This window comes from Perissodus microlepis, chromosome 19 (assembly GCF_051167445.1).
Source record: "Perissodus microlepis isolate ML-2025 ecotype Zambia chromosome 19, ASM5116744v1, whole genome shotgun sequence".
In the NCBI taxonomy this organism is placed as follows: domain Eukaryota; kingdom Metazoa; phylum Chordata; class Actinopteri; order Cichliformes; family Cichlidae; genus Perissodus; species Perissodus microlepis.
The window spans coordinates 26,449,888-26,469,540 of NC_140479.1; the positions used below are offsets into that span (position 1 = coordinate 26,449,888).

The 19,653-nt window shown below is 42.2% G+C and overlaps 3 protein-coding genes across 5 annotated transcripts; 2 read left to right on the forward strand and 1 right to left on the reverse strand.

Annotated features, from left to right (window-relative positions):
• Positions 1-239: 239 nt before the first annotated feature.
• On the forward strand, positions 240-10,483 carry bbof1a (basal body orientation factor 1a). The gene is made up of 11 exons (XM_084914948.1): positions 240-371; positions 450-702; positions 2,027-2,092; positions 3,917-3,997; positions 4,089-4,169; positions 4,755-4,831; positions 7,191-7,335; positions 7,877-8,367; positions 8,565-8,669; positions 9,440-9,511; positions 9,691-10,483. The coding sequence occupies exons 1-11, from the start codon at positions 328-330 to the stop codon at positions 9,782-9,784; spliced, it is 1,509 nt and encodes a 502-aa protein (XP_084771074.1). The 5' UTR covers positions 240-327; the 3' UTR covers positions 9,785-10,483.
• A 91-nt stretch (positions 10,484-10,574) lies between these two features.
• aldh6a1 (aldehyde dehydrogenase 6 family, member A1) lies at positions 10,575-16,777 on the reverse strand. Its single transcript, XM_084914947.1, has 12 exons — positions 16,632-16,777; positions 16,132-16,176; positions 15,970-16,044; positions 15,535-15,696; positions 15,020-15,098; positions 13,910-14,212; positions 13,528-13,649; positions 13,003-13,192; positions 12,331-12,512; positions 12,056-12,235; positions 11,045-11,143; positions 10,575-10,940 (listed from the first exon to the last, which is right to left on the reverse strand). Exons 1-12 carry the CDS (start codon positions 16,668-16,670, stop codon positions 10,836-10,838), a joined length of 1,581 nt encoding a protein of 526 aa, XP_084771073.1. The 5' UTR covers positions 16,671-16,777; the 3' UTR covers positions 10,575-10,835.
• Positions 16,778-16,947: 170 nt separating this feature from the next.
• Positions 16,948-19,653, forward strand: gstz1 (glutathione S-transferase zeta 1). 3 transcript variants are annotated; one of them, XM_084914951.1, is made up of 9 exons: positions 16,948-17,133; positions 17,452-17,503; positions 17,599-17,666; positions 17,804-17,923; positions 18,165-18,290; positions 18,427-18,502; positions 18,904-18,956; positions 19,040-19,089; positions 19,476-19,653. In XM_084914951.1, exons 1-9 carry the CDS (start codon positions 17,035-17,037, stop codon positions 19,600-19,602), a joined length of 771 nt encoding a protein of 256 aa, XP_084771077.1. In that variant the 5' UTR covers positions 16,948-17,034; the 3' UTR covers positions 19,603-19,653. The 3 variants fall into 3 exon arrangements, with proteins under 3 accessions (XP_084771077.1, XP_084771076.1, XP_084771075.1); XM_084914950.1 differs by having other exon boundaries at positions 16,950-17,372; positions 17,843-17,923; XM_084914949.1 differs by having other exon boundaries at positions 16,950-17,133; positions 17,843-17,923.

Sequence of the window (19,653 nt, forward strand, 5' to 3'; positions counted from 1 at the left end):
TTTAACAGTGCCACCTCCACCCCAGACTCAGGAACGCTTTCCCTGTGGGCTGGAGATCTGTGGACTCGGTTCTCTTAAAGAAAAAAAAAATAAACATCTGTTACTATAAAAAACAACGGAATTACTGGAGACGGCTAGCACAACCATTGTAACGAGCTATTTGTTGCATATCAATAAAGTTTATACAAAAAAAGTCTACCTCGTGTCCTTGGCAACAACCTTTGACCCAAACATTCCCAGCAGGTTACTGGAGCTACTCATCTTTCAGTGTTATTATTTGCCCTCAGCTTTTCCTCTTTGTTCTAGCACTCGGTTGTTGTAGCAGCGATGCCGACGAATAAAGCCTCCAAACCTAAAAAGGCCAAAGGCGGGTAAGTGTGCGTTTTGTTGTTGTTAGCCGAGCTGAAGTACAAACGGAAACTTGAACTCCTCTTTGGGTTTTGTTTCAGGAAAGAAAAGAAGGAAGGCAAACGGGACTCGAAAACGGACAAAGAGTCGGACGTGGAGAAGGCCAAGGCCAACGCCGTCCTGTGGGAGCTGAGGTTAGAGGCCACCGAGCAGTCCCTGAGGGACTACACCGAGTCTTGTCAGAAGGTGGCACGCGCAAACGAGCATCTCACCAATCAGCTGTACCACGCGGAGAAAGACGCGATCCATATAGCAGGCCACTGGGAGAGACAGCTGGCAGCTAAAGAGGAAAAGGTCCCAGAATAACTCAACTGAACATTTTAAAGCAGTGTCAACCGAAAGTACAATAAAAGCTAATACAAAATTGTCAAACTTTCATATGTTAGGTGTAAATCAGGGGTGTCAAACGTAAGGCCGGGGGGCCAGAATCGGCCCAACAAAGACTCCAATCTGGCCCTCTATGACTTTGGAAAGGAGGGCATAAATGTAGGATTTTTCTACTGATATAGACTTCAGACCAAAGATGAAGCCAAAATTAATCAAGTCATAGATAAACAATCAAATGATGGAAAAGCTTCTGTTTTTTCACTATTTACTACAAAAATGTATGCTTTATATCCCCAGTGGAAAAAAATGAATAAGAAATTTAAAGTGAATTAAGAAAACCTTTTTGTTACAGACAGTTTAGGCAATGTGCTACCAGAACGTTTTGAGTAATATTACACATTAATTTCTTATAATTTAAACCAACATTTAAATTATCAGTTGTGCTGACAGATTTCTGTCATTTACTACTGTAGCATTTCTTCATATGTAGAAAACTGAGACTTACTGCTGAAATTGCACTTCTTTTCTTTTATGAAGATATCTCAAGGATTAAATGTGTACTTAAAGTTCTTTCCACCAACAGAAAGGGGAGATTTACTGGACTGGCCCATTTAAGATCAAAGTTGGTAGATTAGGATAATTTCTACTTTCTATATACAACACCATAAAAAACAAAAATAATTTATTGAACAAAGAACAAAAATACTACTAACCTGGCCTATAATGACACCAACCTCTCTCCCAAAAATCTTGGTAGTCCTAACGAGGATCACCCTGTACAATCGCCAGTGCCTAGTGTCCTAATTCCTAGTTCCCATCTTAGCACCCCCGTTTTATCATTATTTCTATTTGTATTTTCATTAATTACCTCTCCTTTTCAGCATTATTATTGCTATCAAGAAGTAGTAGAAATTGTAGCAGCAGTAGTGATGGTGGGAGTGGTGTTATTACTAATGTTATTACTAATTATATTATTATAATTGTTGTTGTTGTTGTTGTGACTTTTTGATATCACATATATTCACATATGGAAAAACATCAGTAATTTCCACATTTCTACTTTTTTCTCAAAATTGATTTTTGACTTTATTTTTTAATATGATCAACAAATTTTTTTTTCTTAATGTGGCCCTAATATTCCGTCGTAATGTTCCACAGTAAAACACTCTCTGTTTAAAAAAGCTCAAAGTGTGCAGTGTGTGGCCCATGAATATGTAAAATTAGGTTGACAGCCCTCATGTAAGTGATCAATGTGGTGTTTTCTTGGATGATTTAAACTGTCACTTTACAGATTTGTGTGCTGGAGAAGGCCTTACAAACTCAGCAGGCACTTGCCCGAGAAGAGAAGGACAAATTGGTGAGTTCATATAAAACTCAGCCACACTAAAAGAAAGACAGGCACCTTCAGATCTGGTCCACGAAACATGCTCCACATGCCTAGTATGTACATGGCAGAAAACTCCAGTAGAGCTTGTGATTTACTGTACTCGTGTTAAACCTGTAGCATCACAAAAATGTGCTGCGCTGTGTCTCAACAGCTGTCTTGTGTGCAATTATGTGGATATTTATTATGTAAGAAAACAACGAAACAAAGTGACCATAAAGCAAAAAACAAACCCCACACATTCCAAGTTACATGGTCTAATGTTATTTAAATCCACGTCAGTGGCTACAGGGGAAAAAAGCATAATTTAAAAGTGCTTGGTTGGAGAAAAGCAGTCTCATTGCTGGTCTTGATGTGTTAACCATACCTCACATATCACACATATCCTTCCGCTAAAATGCAATTTCAAGTTACATAACATGCCCTAAAGGAACTTTTGACTCTTCCATCCCTGCACTCAGCTTCGTATAATTAAAATAAAGAAATTTTGCATTGCTTGCTTGACAAATACAAGTGGAGACAAAAAAATGTACAGAAAAGCCTTTTGCTTGCAGCTGTTTTCCATCCTCCAGCTCTTTTTACATGATGGATGAAAAAAGAAGCCTGGTTTGGACCAACTTAAAACAAGCCTGTTACATAAATGTATGGACCTTTCACATACGACCAGTCAGTGGAAAATTCTGTGGCTAACTCCAGAGATGTGACCCAAAACATGCTGTTTACAGCCCTTTTCTTACTGTAAGGTCACATGAGCTGAATGCTTAATCCTTCCTGGAAGACATCGAGTTGGCCTAGGATGCAGCGTTGGCATATAGGGTCTATTTTTGCCACCCTCTCTTGGCTTTCAGTGAAATGTAGAATTCATTTTAAAATGTTTTTTTTCGTGGACTCTACATGGTCTGGCTTATACTACAGGCCTGCAGCCTCTTTAATTATGTTATCAGTGTTTTTTAACTGTTCTTAAAACCAAGAGGTGACCACGTTTTTGATGTTTTAGCAACCAAACTGTGGAACAGCCTTCCTCCTTCCATCAGGTTGGCTGATTCAGTAGTTTTTGCTAAAAGCTAATTTTTGTAGGTTATTGTTTCCATAAACATTCATTCCATAGCTTCTATGTCAGTATGACTGCTTATCTCTGTGTAATGTATGTTTTGATGACTATCCAAACTATTCCAATAGTGATGCACTTTGCAGCTGTGTTTTAAAACAGTTATTTTTATAACTGTCCTGCATATGTTCAATTTGCAGCATCAGGAAAAGACATATGTAGGCTGTACTAATCGCTGTGAACTTTAAACTGGAAGGTATTTTTGGAAGGCTTGACCACTTGATAGATCACACACAGTGAAAATTGCAGATGACGCAAACCAGCTTGTGTAAATACTGTCGACTGGCTCTCTGAAGTCGACGAATGCGAACGGAGTTATCTGCAGAATAACGATTAGGCCAAACGTTGTAATCAGATGGTTGATAGCCTCTCATTTACTCGTCATGTACATGTTTGTGGGTGCGTGTTTTTCTAGTTTCTCATGACTTTGGTCATTTTGTCACATTTTGCTCAGACTGGCTTCTCCACAGTAGCATCTTGAGGTATTTAGCACGAGTGATCTGTGCTGAAGTTGGTTTGCAAAAGAGCATTGGCCATTTGAACTCCACTTCCTAAGTATTACAAGCTGCACTTGTGGGACGTTTGCACCAGATCCAGTCTAAGTGGATTTATGCGTACAGTTGAGACATGGCATTTAATACCCAGGATTCTGTTTTTGTGTCTGTGTGTGTGTTTGTCTAATTCAAAAGGTCAGTGAGCTTAACATGATCCAGGAAGAAATGAGGAAGATGAAAGAGATAGAAATCCAAAGGGAGCAGGATATCGTTCATGTGAGGACACACAAAAAAACACACACAAAAATACTTATTACATGTAAGGATATTAAAATGTGACCAGTAACCATGGCTTTTCATATTCCAGATGAAACAAAGCAGCGATGATGCTTACAAGAAGCTAATGCAACACCTAAGAGAGAAGGAGGATCAGTTCTTAAAAGAAATGGTAGGAAGTCAGGAATATAATCCAAAAATTCTCCCCCGGGTTTGGAACTACACTCACTGGTCAACTTTGTTAGCTATGTCTTGCTTGGACCCCCTTTTGGCTTTAGAAATGTCTTCATTCTTCACGGCATAGATTTAACAAGGTGCTGGAAACATTCCTCAGAGATTTCGGTCCATATTAACATGACAGCAACACAGTTTCTGCAGATCTGTGATGTGAATGTTCTGTTCCACCTTGTCCCAAAAGTGCTCTTCCTATCGGCTTAAAGCAGTCTGGCCATTCTTCTCTCATGTCTGGTATCAACAAGACATTTTCTCCCACAGAACCGCTGCTCACTGCATATTCTCTCATTTTTTGGCTGCTGTCTGTAAACTCTAGAGTGAAAAATCCTGAGCAGAGCAGCAATTTCTGAAACACTCAGAACCATTTGGTACCAAATGGTCAAAGTCACTTAAATGACCTTTTTCCCCATCTGATGCTCGGTTTGACCAGGTACAAATGTCTAAGTGCAAAAGATGTTGGTGAAAAAGAAGCTTTAATATTGAAAGGTGAAAGAGTGAAAAAGCTTTGTAAATTTCCCTTCAGGAACGCTTGGAGAAAGAAACAAAGGCATGTAGTCAAACAATGGCCAAGATGGCGGAGGACCACCGTGAAGCCATTGTGTGAGTGCTTTGTTTGTTTGTTTGTTTTGCTGTCACTTTTCAGTCTAATTTTGCTCTATAAATTGCACTGTCATGCAAAGTGCAAAGAGAAAATAATTTACTCATATGAGTGATTATGTATAAAAATAGATTTCGCTAGAACTGATGTTATTTTTTGACCACGCCGGCTCGTCATGTTCCAAGGAACACATCCTCAGCCCTGCTGCAGGGAGGAAAAAGTAAAGTGTGTGTGTGGAAGACCATAGTTTATTACTTTTGAGGCCATAAGATGTGCACTGCCTCTGCTGTGTTTAGTTCTTTTTTACAGCTCATAAAACATTTACATTGATACTGGTGTGGTCCTGTCGGTTTGATCTTAGTGTCGGTAATTGATTTAATTTTGGACACATGTGGGTGATCTTAAAAAGTCAAGTGCAGTCATTCAGTTAATTCACTTTACGAGACTTACAAAAGAAAATGTGCGCCCTATGTCCTTATTATATTATTCTAATATGCACTACTTAATAACTTTGAAATATGCAGTCATGGTAAAAATAATATTTTCTTTCAATTACATTCAAGTTTTGTGTATCAGGACATCAACAGATGACATATTCGTCAAGGACATCCTTTAATGAACAAAAACTAAGCCAGAACAAAGAAGCAGTGTGTGAAAAACTAAGTACATCCCCACCACCTTTATTGTCTGTTTAAAATACACTGAGTTGAAGTATAATGAAATGTGCTGTATGAATAATATTGCCATCGTCATTTAGCAGAAATAACGTTACTGTGTGACCGTGTGCCTCTTATATCATTGTGGAGGAATTCTGACCCACTTTTCTCTACAGTTTTGCTTCAATTTATTGAGGATTGCAGCAATTATTCATGCGCAGCTTAAGATCATTTCACTCGGGTTAAAGGTGGCGCTTTGACCAGGTCATTTTTAGTCTTTTTCTTTTTTTGGCCATTCTGTTGTAGATTTGATGCTGTGCTCGGGATCATCGTCCTGACCACTGGCATGACCGAGTCAAGCCTTAGCTATCAGACAGATGGCCTCTCATTATGATTCTAGAATACTTTGGTGTACAGAGGAGTTCATGGTCGACTCAATGACTGCAAGGTGCCCAGGTTCTGTAAAACAAGCCCAAACCATCACTCCTCCACCACCATGCTTGGCAGTCGGTTTGAGGTATTTGTGCTGATATCTTGTGTTTGCTTGTTGTAAAATGTGGCACTATAAATTATGGGCAACAACTCAATTTTGGTCTTGTTTCTCCAAAGGATATTGTTCTAGAGGTTTTGTGGTTTGTCTAAGATGCATCTTTGCAAACCGAAGTCATACTGACATGTCTTTTTTTAGAAAGACGAGGCAAAGATGCAATACTTGTTTGTTTGTTTTTTCTTGTACTGTAGTTACATGCTAACTGGGGTCTTAGTAGTCTTTTTTTAATTTCTCTTAGCTGGAACATCTACTTTTGCAAAGATTGGCAACTTCCTTGAGTGTTTTCCACTTGTGAACAATCCTTCACTGTAGAAGGACTTCAGATTGTATCTGTAACCGGAAGGTCGCCGGTTCGATCCCCGGGCTCTCTGTCCTGGTCGTTGTGTCCTTGGGCAAGACACTTTACCCTACCGCCTACTGGTGTTGGCCAGAGGGGCCGATGGCGCGATATGGCAGCCTCGCCTCTGTCAGTCTGCCCCAGGGCAGCTGTGGCTACAACTGTAGCTGCCTCCACCAGTGTGTGAATGCGAGAGTGAATGAATAGTGGCATTGTAAAGCGCTTTGGGTGCCTTGAAAAGTGCTATATAAATCCAATCCATTATTATTGTTTAAAATGACCTAATAACCATTCCCAGATTCTCTGAGATCATTGCTGATATTTTTCCTAATTGGAATTGTGTCTACACACATCTGAATGCACCAGATGAACAAACTGCCAAAACCTTTGCTTCTGTGAACATGGTCACATTTCATATCATTTGAGTAGCAGCATCTGACTGATAGTTGTTCTCATAATCTCTGTGTAACTAGTACTTAGTTTTCCCCATACACTGCTTCATCAGCCAAGTTGTTCTTAAATCAGTATTGACTCAGTATAATATGCCATGTTTTATAGATCATCTGAGGTTGTGTTTATCTAATTTTAAGTGCTCATAAAGACTAAACACTGATGCACAAAACCTTAGAACTGACAGAGTTTATACTTTTATTTTAATTTTTTGGACTGTATTTCACAAATAAATAAATGAATATTTATTTTTGCAGCAGGCTAGGAATTGACTGCAAATACTGCTGAACACAATATCAAGACTGGTGCGTGTTCATAACTGTTGATTCATTTCTCAGTGTCTCTCTTTTATGCTGTAAACTGTTTAGGCGATTGAAAGATGCTTTGCACTCTGTGATCAAGGAGCGCGACTGCCTCAGTGACAAGCTGAAATATCACATAAAGGAGGCAGAGGATCTGCAGAAGTTAGCAAAGTTACTGACTGAGGAAAACACCTCACTGGCATTGGACAAGGTATGTTTAAACCAAAGGACAGCAAACACCAGAGTAGCTATTAGGCACCAGCAGTCCCTGGACAGAGGCCATTCATCTCCATAAAGACATTTTAAATCACTTTCAGTTATGAAACACTTGTCAGATCTGTGCAGAATATATTTCAGGTGGTTTTTCCCTTGTGTTGTTTACTTGTGCTGATCCTGTGTATTTTGCTTGTGGTCCCACTCCCACCCCCCTCATCTTCTGACTACTATCCAGCCTCTCAGCGGTCAGTGGTTGTGGTGAGTTTCCACTGGTGTCTGGGTTCAAATAAAGTAGCTTATCCTTGGCCGTTTTCTGGCTGTGATTCTTAAACATAAATAAATGCTGGGCACATTAATCTTACCTCTGATGATGACAGCTAATCAGTAGAGTAAACCTGGCTTACTGAAACTTTGACCACTCACTGAGCAGAACAGGCTGGAACACAAGTCAATATCTGTTCCTTGTTCTACACTGGAATAAAAGTGAGAGGATCTTCTAAAATTAACTCTGTGTTATCTGTTTCCTGCTCACCTAGAACATGCTGGAGTTGACGGTAAAGGACAACGCAGCACAGTTGGGGACTCAAAAACAGAAGCTATCTGAACTGAGGGCCGAGGTGGCTTCCTTGGAGGAGGCCCTACAGCTCAAAGCCGTGGAGATTGAGCAGCAGGAGAAGAAGGAGAAGGCGAACCTGGTCACCATCCAGGCCAGCCAGGTGGAGCTGGACAAGTTGCAGAAAGTGCTCGCGATGCGAGAAAAGGAAATGAAGCATGTGAAGCAACTGGCGAGCACCATTGTAGCAAAGCGCCAAGAGCTGGAGGAGTTCTTCCATGAAGCACTGGGTCATGTGAGGAAGGAGATCAAGGACAGCAGGCTCCAATACAGACAGGAGGTACTGCAGAGTTATCGTAGGAGGTTTAGAGAAGCCACAGCAGGAAAGATAAAGTTCCCACCCATCCGCACCTTCCATAAAACTGCCCACAGTACCAACTCTGTCTATTCAGACATGGAGGCGGCTGCGACATGGTAGGTCTCCTGCCCTTCTCATCATTTCCATACGCTGTGTGTATCTTCCTGATATTTTTAATTCCTTATGTTTACTAGTGCTGATTCCCAGCTTGTTCAGTGGTCAGCAAACATCTTTGTGGTTCATATTCATTAAGTAAAGGAATTTACACAACAAAAGTGACACTGAAATGTGATTTCATCTGCTTGTCTTGAAGGACGGATCAACTGGGGAGCGAAGTTGAAATCTCTGATCTCACTTGGGAGCAAAAGGAACAAGTGCTCCGGCTTCTCTTTGCTAAAATGAATGGATGCAGAGAAAGGTAATAAAACGCTGCAATTATTTGTTTACGTTTGACTTAGCAAAAGTCGTGCTGGACGCTTTGTTCGCTCATTGACTTCATCCCGATTTTAATACATTCGAATCCTTTTGTAATCCCCCAGAATGAACTGACACTGCTGCGGCAATTAACTCTGAAGAACAAAGTGCAGTGACACTGTGCAGTGGTTCAGTCACAGCTTCTGATGACTCCTCCCTCTTTTTAATGTTTTAAACAGCCATTTTCTCAGCAGAAGAGGATACCATAAAACCTTCAAGCAATTTTCTTTTCCATGCAGCTGCTTAAAAAGAATGAAGAAAGAGTCTGGGCACAATAGTAAAAATAGGCCCAGGCCACAGAGTCGTGTGCTTGGAAACAAACATCTGGTCACATCGATTTGCTTTCACCCTATTGGCCTCTCTTCACGTGCACTCGCAGCTTATTTTGTTCTTTGAACACTTGTGGTCAGAGAGCAGCTGGTAACATGATTTTCAGGAAGGAGTGTGCAGGAGAGCTGGATGTATAGGGGCAAGGCAGGCATGAGGAGAAGTATATTCATGTTAACCTCGGTCTGGCAGCTAGACCAGCAGAATAACACAGAACATTTGGCAGCTGAAGTTTGCAGCATGCAAATCCATGTGCGTTGTGCTGACCCGGAGTAACCCCTTTGCTAGACAGGCTGGAGGCCTCAGTGAAAAGACACCACTGTGCTAAAACATGACTTTTCACTGTGAGGTTCTGTATTTAACCGCAACTCCGCATCTTCCTGACAGCCAAGCCAGCCGACAGGTGGCTCTGCCGGCCTCCACTGAGAAGAGGAGCTTCACGGAGAGCGATGTAGCCGGGTAAGACGCTGAAGGAATGCACAAGAATAAAAACTGTACCTCATCCTTGCAATTAAGAAGCCCTTTAAGATTTATTGGTCCCCACATTCCATGTTTAGCCAAAAAAGCAGCGGCTGTGAGAACATGAGTGCCTACATGTGATTTATCAACACAGTGGCATGATGATGACTTTCTTCCAGAATTAGAGAGGAGCTGTCCCCGGCGACCATGAGCACCCCGGCGCCATCAGAGTCCACGCTGCCAGCCGCTCAGCCAGATACACACATCACGTGACCTCCGAGTGGCCTCTGTGTCTCACATTAAACTGTGCTTGCGTGTTTCCTCAAGAGTGTTAACACAACTAGAATATAGGATGTTTGTTTGTGCTTGTTCAAAATATCTTACCGTGCACGCATGTGCGGTGTGGCATGTGAGTGCTTTTGCACGTTCTGTTTGTTGTACCTCAGTTTAAAAAGAAAGAAAGAAAATCTATTTGTGACTACAGAGTGCTGATAAGAACATATGCACCAGGTGACATGATGATTTCGGTTTGCTCACACGCCTCCTCATTACCTCCACTTACATCCTTTCTTTGCATATTTGCACCATTTTTGAGGGGGTTTATCTTTTATTATGATAGAAAAGGTGAAAGTAGATTGGAAAGCTGGAAGAGAGCAGGGGAAGATGTGCAGTAAATGGCTCAGGGCTGTTTCAAACCCAGGCCTGTAAAATTTACAGCTTATCGGTCAGTTGCTCAATCCGGTGAGCTATAGTGTTGCCTGTGTATTGATAGATTTGATATAACGTGTCAGCACATTGACTCTCCTCTTATCTGATAAGTCATGTACACAATACTAGAACGTAAGCTTGATGAGTATCAGTACAGTGCAGGTGCAGCATTTGCACATTAAGACACTTGATGAACGGATAAACATGAGGCACGTTTACAGAAAGATGCCTCATTGTGGCAGAGTAGAAAAGGGAGTCATGGGAGGAGAGAGGTGTAAGATAGCATAATCAAAAGCAACCGGTGTGGCTCCAGGCAGCTTTCATTTCTGTGAAACACACAAACACAGCAAGTGTATAAGAGTTTCAGCAGGTGCTGTATTTCAGGAAATGACATTGACCCAATAATGTTACAGAACTTTTGGATTGCCTTAGTGTTGTCCCCTCGCACAACAGCCACATATACATATCGAATATAAAGTCTTTTAATCTGGGGATTATTTATTTATAACTTGTATTTATGAGCTATTCACAGGTGACATATGAATCTGCTTTTGCAAGTGGAGCGTTTGACGTCTCCTGGTTTACAAGAGTAATCAGCAGCGACTGGATGGAGCATTTAGCGTCCCATGGTAGGCATGGTAACGGCAGGACTTTTTAAGGTGGCATCTTCAGCTTTCCATTGTGCGGTGACGGTTTTGATCTGTGTGTAGAACTGGATGCCCTGAAGAGCAAAAATAAAAGCGTTTACATCAAATTAAGACAGCTGCTGTGTTTTTGCCCTCACAGGCCCAACGACAGGATCCGTTTGTTTTAGTTGCCACTCACTTGCTTTCCGTAGAAGTTCGTGTCCCCTCTGAAGGATCCCCTCGATCCAGTGAAGGAGAACATTGGCAGCGGCACCGGGATTGGAACATTGACTCCCACCTGCAGAAAACAAGCATTGTCCCTTTCATTTCCATAAGTGTAAGGTTTGTAAAACAATTCCCTCAGGTCCTAAATTGCTAGGGACAAGCGAGACGCAGCTGATGAGAGATGCGGTACGTGCGTGCTGTTTACAAAGCAAGCTTACACGATCGCACCAAACAGAGATAAACCTGTGGCTTTTATTTGATGTGTGAAAACAAAGCGTGCTCTTACGAAAAAGGGAGGAAAACAAAAAATATATAAAAATAAAGTTTTGTTGCGAAAACACCAAGAGGCACGGCATGGTTGGTTTAGAGTGTTTTAAACAACGGGAATAGGTTTGCATACTTGGGCCTTTTGGCAAAGGTGCATGGGAGAAAAGAAAAAAAACAACAAAAAACAGAAAAGTAGATGTTTGTTGCATGGAGGTTTGGAGACGAGTACGGCACATGGCCTGCACAACATTCCCCGACATGTGAACAGCAAACACAGGGCATAACTAGGCTCCACAGGCAAACAAACAGGATGGCCATGTTTTACTTAACTGTTAAATACGCACCTAGAAATCCCTTTTGAGATTTAATTTTAACAATCCTCACCACCAACGCCCCTCTTCCCCTGAATACTACCTGGAAAAGTTTCTATGCATCCCTATTTTTATTTAACAGAAGCATATTTGCTGTTGCTATTTGCGACTTTCTTGGGTGTGGATGTGGAGGGGAAAAAGGGGTTGCTTAAGGTGTGCATTTTGGGTAGGGAGCAAATAAGGGTATGCTCAACATGGAAAATAATTGTTTTTATTTAATGTGTGAAGGCTTTCAAACAAATATGATGTTCTCTCCGCTTGAGATGGTGCATAGAGACGACAGAGCGGCGTGAATGTCTCCTTTCTCCCTTGAACGAGCTGCACATTTGGACGCAGCGGCCACTCACCTGGCCCACATCCACCTCGTGAGTATATTTGCGTGCGGTGGCACCGTTTGTGGTGAAGATGGCTGTACCGTTGCCATAGGGGTTCTTGTTAACCAAACTGATGGCGTTATCCAGGGAGTCTGTCTCCAGAACGACCAGCACGGGTCCAAAGATCTCCTCGGCGTAGCACTTCATCTGAGGCTGAAAGAGCGCACAACGGAGCACTTTCACCGACTGCAGACATCTTTTATAATAACACTCACGTGCAAGTACTTTTAACACATGAAGCCTCATACTGTGACGTTGCTGAGGATGGTAGGTCCCACAAAGTTGCCGTTCTCGTAACCTTTGACCTTAATATTTCGGCCATCCAGTAGCAGCTTTGCTCCCTCCTCCACGCCGCTCTGGATCAGACTGCAGACTCTGTTCCTGGCTTGGGGAGAGATCAGAGGCCCCAGATCTGCACCAGGCTGGTCTCCTAGCAGGGCCCCAAAAAACAAACAGCTATAAGGTTACACGTTCTGTCACTTGACGGATGCGAACAAACTAAGGGCACTGACATTTCGTTGGCCACAAAAGCCAGGACAAGGGGCACTTTGAGGCACTCCCTCTAAAATGGATTCTTGCGGGTTTCCTGTGTATTGTACAAATTAAACTTCATATCACTGTAAACACACAGACTCATTCTCCATTTTACTTCACATCAACTTCTTTTCTCATAGGATTTGATCCTCTAGACCGCCATTTAGGCCCGAGCCGCAGATCTGGCCACAAATTTGCAGCATGGCTGACTCAACAAGCCCAGCTGACTCCTAATGTGAAGTTACAACAGGCCATAAGGCGAGAGGTGAGGTTAGGGCGGTGTGGGTGGCCCCGAGATGAATAAAACCAAAAAGGACCTTGGGGGAAACGGGCTCAGGAGAACAGGAGAGGCCGAGGTGAAGGGCGGGGGCGATGGGGCGTGGTACCTGCATCCACGCGCAGAGCTTTGGCACGTTCCACCAGCTCCGGCAGCCAGCTACGCGCCTCGCCCACCAGTATGGCTGTGGACAGAGCCATGCAGCGTTGTCCCGCTGCCCCGAACGCCGCGCCCACAAGCTGGTTCAGAGTGTTCTCCTTGTTGGCATCAGGCATCACCACACCATGGTTCTTGGCTCCCTACAGTACACAAGAAGTGGTTAGCCCTTTGCCGTTTGATCTCCACATTACAGCAACTGGTTAGTCACAAGCAGGGACATAAAAATCAGGGAATTAGATTAGAAACAAACGACCTACAAATTTCACATTGTAAACTTGGTCCACATTTCAGTCCACGTGAGGCAATGGAACATTTCCAGTTCGCAATCTGGGCCTTTTTAAATGTGATGCACAGCTGCACCATGCACATGCACTCCTCAGTACCATTGGGCGACACAAACACTTGAAACTGTTGGCCAATGCTGCCACCTTCTGGATGTTTAAAGCACATGTCAGACATTAAAACTGTTGCTCACCATGTTGGACTGCACCCTTTTGCCATTTTTAGAGCCCCTCTCATAAATATACTCCCCTGCTTGATTTGAGCCAACAAAGCTGATTGCCTTGATGGCCGGATGGTCACAGATGAAGTTCACAGCTGTAAGAGGAAGACAGTTACAGAGATGACTTAAGTAATGACAGGTGATTACGGTTTATGATTTAGAGCAAATGTAGATTGTAGATTGTTCATTGTTACACGCATTGTTTTTCTGCCAAGATAACCAAATTTTCTATCTGAATGATGGATTAAAAAATAAAAAATAAATAAAAAATAAAGGATTTATTGGCGGTAATTTGAGGCTCTAAGCTTATTTGTCGAACATCTTACTGTAACATTACACAGCCACCAGCTCTTACCGTCGTGTTGGCCGTGGATGATGTTGAGCGTTCCATCTGGAGCACCAGCATCCTGCAGCATCTTAGCCAGCAGCATGGCGCATGTGGGCACACGCTCCGAGGGCTTCAGCAGGTACGTGTTGCCACATACCATGCCCATAGGGAACATCCACAGGGGGATCATGGCCGGAAAGTTGAAGGGGGCAATGCCAGCACACACCCCAAGGGGAAGGCGATAGGTGTAAGTGTCCATGTCTTTGGTGATAGAGGGCAGGGTTTCCCCGAGCATCAGGGAGGTGATGCTGCAGGTGTGTTCTACCACCTCTGCACAGAAAGAAGTATGAACCATAGTATGGTCAGGTTTAGCAATTAAAGGATGACTGGCATCTTTTCATTTCATTTCACGAGATTTTGTCCTTATGTTCAACACCCCTGGCAGTAATTGGTTATTTATGTGTACAGGCACGACATTTAAACAAACTGCATGTGTGTGTCAGCTGCTACACCAGGATAAAGTTAGCAAAGGTAGATATCGTGATCTGCATTTTTTAAAAATGATGATTCAAGTATGACGTAAACATGAAATATTTTTATTATAATGACAACTCCAGCTGTCACAGATACATTTTTTTTTTATTCTACGCCAATTTATACAACTACGTCAATAAAAAAAAAACTTTTTTTATTTTTTTTTTATTTTTTTTATTTTTTATTTTTATTTTTTTTAAATGAACCGGGCATATGAAGATGATCTAAAACATCATCTCCATGAAAGAAATAACAGACATAACAAACCACATCAAATCACTGAATTTGAACTAATAATTTTTTCAGGAGCAACTTTGTTAGTTCACATATTACTAAAAACTCATGTCCTTACTGTCCCAGGCCAATTGTTGCATGTTATTTACTATCATAGAAAGGCCTAAAAATATCAAAATGTAATCTTCCACAGAATCAGTCATGAAATAAACCACCCTCTGTCCCGCTTGTCCCATATACAAGATGAAACAGATTAACAGATTCCTGTAAATGAGTTAAGAGCCTACACAAAATGCAAATATTTAACCACTTGTTGCTCAATGACAAAAATGACATCTGTGTGCATGTGTGTGTGTCAGACACACTTACGCAATCCTCTGAACACATCTCCCTCTGCATCTGCAAGGGTCTTCCCCTGCTCCACTGTGATGGCCTTGGCAAGTTCTTTCTGAAACGCAAGAGGACGCTTGTATGAATTCTCTGTATCAGCTATATAGCCTAAAGTCAAGTTTCACTCAAACAAGAGCTCTGAACTACTGTAGAAGGACTAACATGCTGTCTGTCCATCTGTTCATTCATCCGTCCAATTCCACGGCTGGAGTGGGGCTGGATACGAGCTGTCATATGGTGAGAGGTGGGGTGCACTCTGAACAAGTCACTAGCCTATTGCAGGGCTAACACGGAGACATAGCCAGTCTAAAATCTCCAGTTAACCTAACGCGCATGTCTTTGAACTTTGGGAGGAAGCCAGAGTACCCAGAGAGACGAGGGAGACCTAAGAACCTCTCTCTGTGAGGCAACAGTGAGTCCACGCTCTTGTTTGATTCATTAATTAAACAAGGCTGAATGTGTTTTTACTTTCAGAGCACCTTACGGTGACTTACAATATTGTCCTTGATAAGCTGCTGATAGCGCAGAAAAACCTGCTGTCGAGCCAAGATGGAGGTCTCAGACCAGGAGCGAAAGGCTCTGGAGCATGAGTCTACAGCAGCCAGCATCTCCTCCTGGGTGGCTTTGGGCACGCGGGTGATCACCTCATTGGTAGCCTGTGAAAGTGGAAAAAAGTCATGATCATTACTAAGCTGGATTTTTTTTAAACACTAAAAATAAGTGCTAATTTATACTGTGACTCTGCTCATTCAATAATGACAAATCTGAATCTAAATGTTGACGTGGGATGCCCATCTACACAAACCAGTCTGGACCAGTATGTCCAGGTTAAGCAACTCCATACTGTACAAGCACAGTATGGTGAGGCATCAGTATACATTCACCTCAACTAATAATGGATGTTGCCAAGAAATACTAGAAGTACTTACAGGATTGTGAATATCCAGCCATTCCGAGGACTTGGATTCAACAAACTTCCCATCAATAAACAGTTTGGTGGTGGGCTGTGAGGAAAGATATCAGCATTTACTCGTAGGGTTGATTATCTCTGAAATGTATTACCAGATTAACAGTTACTCATAAGCACTCACCACAGAGGAGGAGGAGTAGCACAGTCGGCCGACTCTAAATGGAACCTGTGAAAGCGGCACAGCAGGGAGTCAAATCGCTAAAAGTAGCAAAAACTGCAGTATTTATCCATCCAAGAAGTACAATGTGCTCTTTGATTTGCACATTTTGTCAACCAGCTGCAGCCTGTTGGCCGATTAGATTAATGTGCAACTACTGAGTGTTGAGTTGTGAAAATGGGGACAAAGTCAAGCTGAGTGAAGCGGACTGAAAGAAGGAATGCGGTCCAGGCTGCAGGTGCACGGTCTTTGCGCTTAAATGCACCTGCAGCTGAGCACGAGCAGAAAAACTTTCTTCATGTTATAAATCAGCTCTTGAAGGCATAAAATTATTATTATTACTTTTAATCCTCTAAAGATTTTTGAACTGAGGAAAAACGTTATTCCTCCTCTGTAAAGGAATGCACGGACATAACTTCTGCAGGACACTGTGTCAACAATCAGAGCTGCCACTTGCACTTTACCTTGGTCCTGAACGCTGATCTCAGAGCTGTTGACGCCATTCTGGGATATCATGTGCTACGCCGAACTGATTTGACCCACTGTACAGGCAGGTAGCGCGGTGGCCAGCAGAAGACAGCATTCAGCTTTCTACCCCACAGATGTGAATCACCTGTGGGCGGGCTCTGGGGTAATTGAGGCTTCCTATAGGCTCCAAATTCGCCCTCTCACTAATAACGCAGCGTGATTGGGCTCTCGAGATTGCCTTCTGACCAATCACGACTCCAGCTCTTAGATTAAACCCGCCCTAGCTATGGAACTCCACCAACTATTGGCTAATTAAACCAGTCAGTTCTCCTGTCAGGAAGTGTGTCTCAGCTGAGCTGTATCCACACGCCGTTTTGAAAAAAGTGGGACTTTGCTGTAATGTGTGTGATCTTTAAGCGATCAGTGGCCCTTATCCAAAAGATTAAAGTGTTATCGCAGCCAGCGACAATGCGCATGTCGTTAGCCTGCCTCGCTAAGGTACTGTCAGACCACTGTTACTGTTCGCCGGGTGTTATGTGTGCATCAGCTGCTTAATTTGAACCATATGAAGCCCAATGGTGCTTAGTCATGGACCAAAGAGTAGGTAGGAGGGAGTTTAGGGGACACATCCTATTGGCTGCTCAAAGTGGATGAGATTTTTTGTAGAAAAAGTACTTGCAGTAACTGATCCAGTCTAGTCGAGGGAAATCTACAGAAGTATGGCAACTCAGACTAAGGTGAACCCACTGCATAAAACCACAAAGCAAAACTGACTTTGTTTCCAAACTGACTTAACATTTTCTGTTTTCTGTTCAGCCCATACTTCACGGATACTTCAGAAGCTCCTGCTCCTGGAGGGTTCGCATTGGTAAGTCATGCCCTGGGAATGTTCAGCTAAGCTTTGGTGTAACTTTTTTTGGGGTTTTTTAAATCACTAAGGTAATGAACTTGTTTGTGCACCAGCTTTTGCTCTAAAAGGTGTTGAATATGACCAGCTTCCAGTCAATCTGATCAAAGATGGAGGGCAGCAGGTACAGTGTGCAGACAAACATGACAGTTTCGACATGATTGCTTGAATATTAAAGAGTCGAAAATCATGCTAAAACAATATAAGTTTCTTAACAAGGTGCTGTCTTAAACAATAAAACCATGCATTTCTTTTTTAAAGTCATGTGTTAGTCTGACAATGGCTCTCTCTGTGCCAAAGCTTACTGAGGAGTACAAAGCGCTAAACCCCATGCAACAAGTGCCTGCAGTGGAAATTGATGGCATCACTCTCTCTCAGTCGGTGAGTCTGCTTCCATAACACTGTCATGTTATCTTATTACATTTACTGAATATTTTGGTAATACTGGTAACAGTTCTAGTAAAAACCTGACTTGTTTTCTAACCTTTAAGCATTTGCAGGTAGTTACTTTGCAATTTCAAATAAAATACATTAAAATTCCATTTAATTACACCTTTAGTCGGTGTATTTTTAATTACACCATATAACATTAAAAAAACGTTACCAAAATTCTTTTATGTAGCTGGCAGTGATCCAGTACATCGATGAGACCAGAACAGGACCCCGTCTTCTTCCAGCAGACCCAAAGTCGCGTGCCCAGGTTAGGATGATAAGTGACCTCATTGCCTCGGGTATACAGCCCCTGCAGGTAAGCAGAACACAGTCCACAACGCCATCAGTTCAAATCTCTACTCTGGTTCACAAAAAAATCCATGCTTGCAATGTCAAGGTCAACCTGCAAGACCAGTAACTTTCTTTTTTTTTTTAATTCCTGGACTTCGCAGAATTTGTATGTAATCCAGAAAATAGGAGCGGAGAAGATGCAGTGGTCTCAGCACTTCATCAACCGTGGTTTTCAAGGTAAGTGGAAGCCTGTCATCTAGACCTCTATGCTTCGTTTTAATTTTAAATGCGGAGAACTGCACTCTGAAAACACTTTGTTTTACACAGCAGATGATGAACACACTGAGTTGCTTCTATAAGCGCACATTTTTGCTGTCATTACAAAGCGTGACTCATCAGCTTAACCATCCTGCTTTGCTTTAATGTCGTAAGCAGGAAGGCTTTTAAAACTGACGATGATGATTAAACAGTGATCCATTCCTGAGAACTTAACACAGAAGTACAAACTGCTAACATTTCTCTTCTTCAAAGTAATAATCTAGTTCTGCCCCACATTTGACACCCCTGCTCTATACATTAGAAACATGTGATGAGAAAAATCCCAATGTGGTTTACATGCATGTGTTATTATCCCCCAGCTCTTGAGCCAATTCTGAAGCAAACAGCAGGGAAATACTGTGTAGGCGATGAGGTAAGAACATGAATATATCACAGGATAACATCTGGGCAATTTCCAGCACAAAGATTACTTCTTACTTTCTGCTTCTCTTTTAGATTTCCATGGCAGACATCTGTCTGGTCCCACAGGTCTACAACGCAGAGAGGTATGCTATGAGAAGTTTCATAAAAACTGCAATAGAAGTGCTACTTTAATAGAGATGGGCTTTCCACAAAATCCAATTTACATATTTTCCCTCTGGCGTGCAGTGCTGTTTCTCTGTCTAGTGAGTTTTGTTCGAGCTGACCAGCATTTAAGATAGTGGCTATAAAAACATCTGCCTTGTTTTAAATATAATGGAACCAGATGAAACTAGTTTTGTGCCACAAAGCGTCAAATAATACATTTGGAAGGTTAGCAGCAGCATCTCTTTCCAGAAATCAGAACAATTTACTTCTATTATATTCAAGAAGGCAGAGATCCCAAAACATGATATAACCTCAAAACAGCCTGTACAGGGAAGCATCACCACTATGCTTTTAATGTCTACAGGTTCAAAGTGGATGTGGGGAAGTATCCAACCATCAAACGGTTAAATGAAGCTTTACTTGAGATTGAAGCTTTCCAAGAGAGCCACCCATCACGCCAACCAGATACACCTGATGATCTGCGTGCTTAGTACAAAGCCACTGAGAAGTTGTTTGTGTTAAATAAAATGACTGAAAAGCGA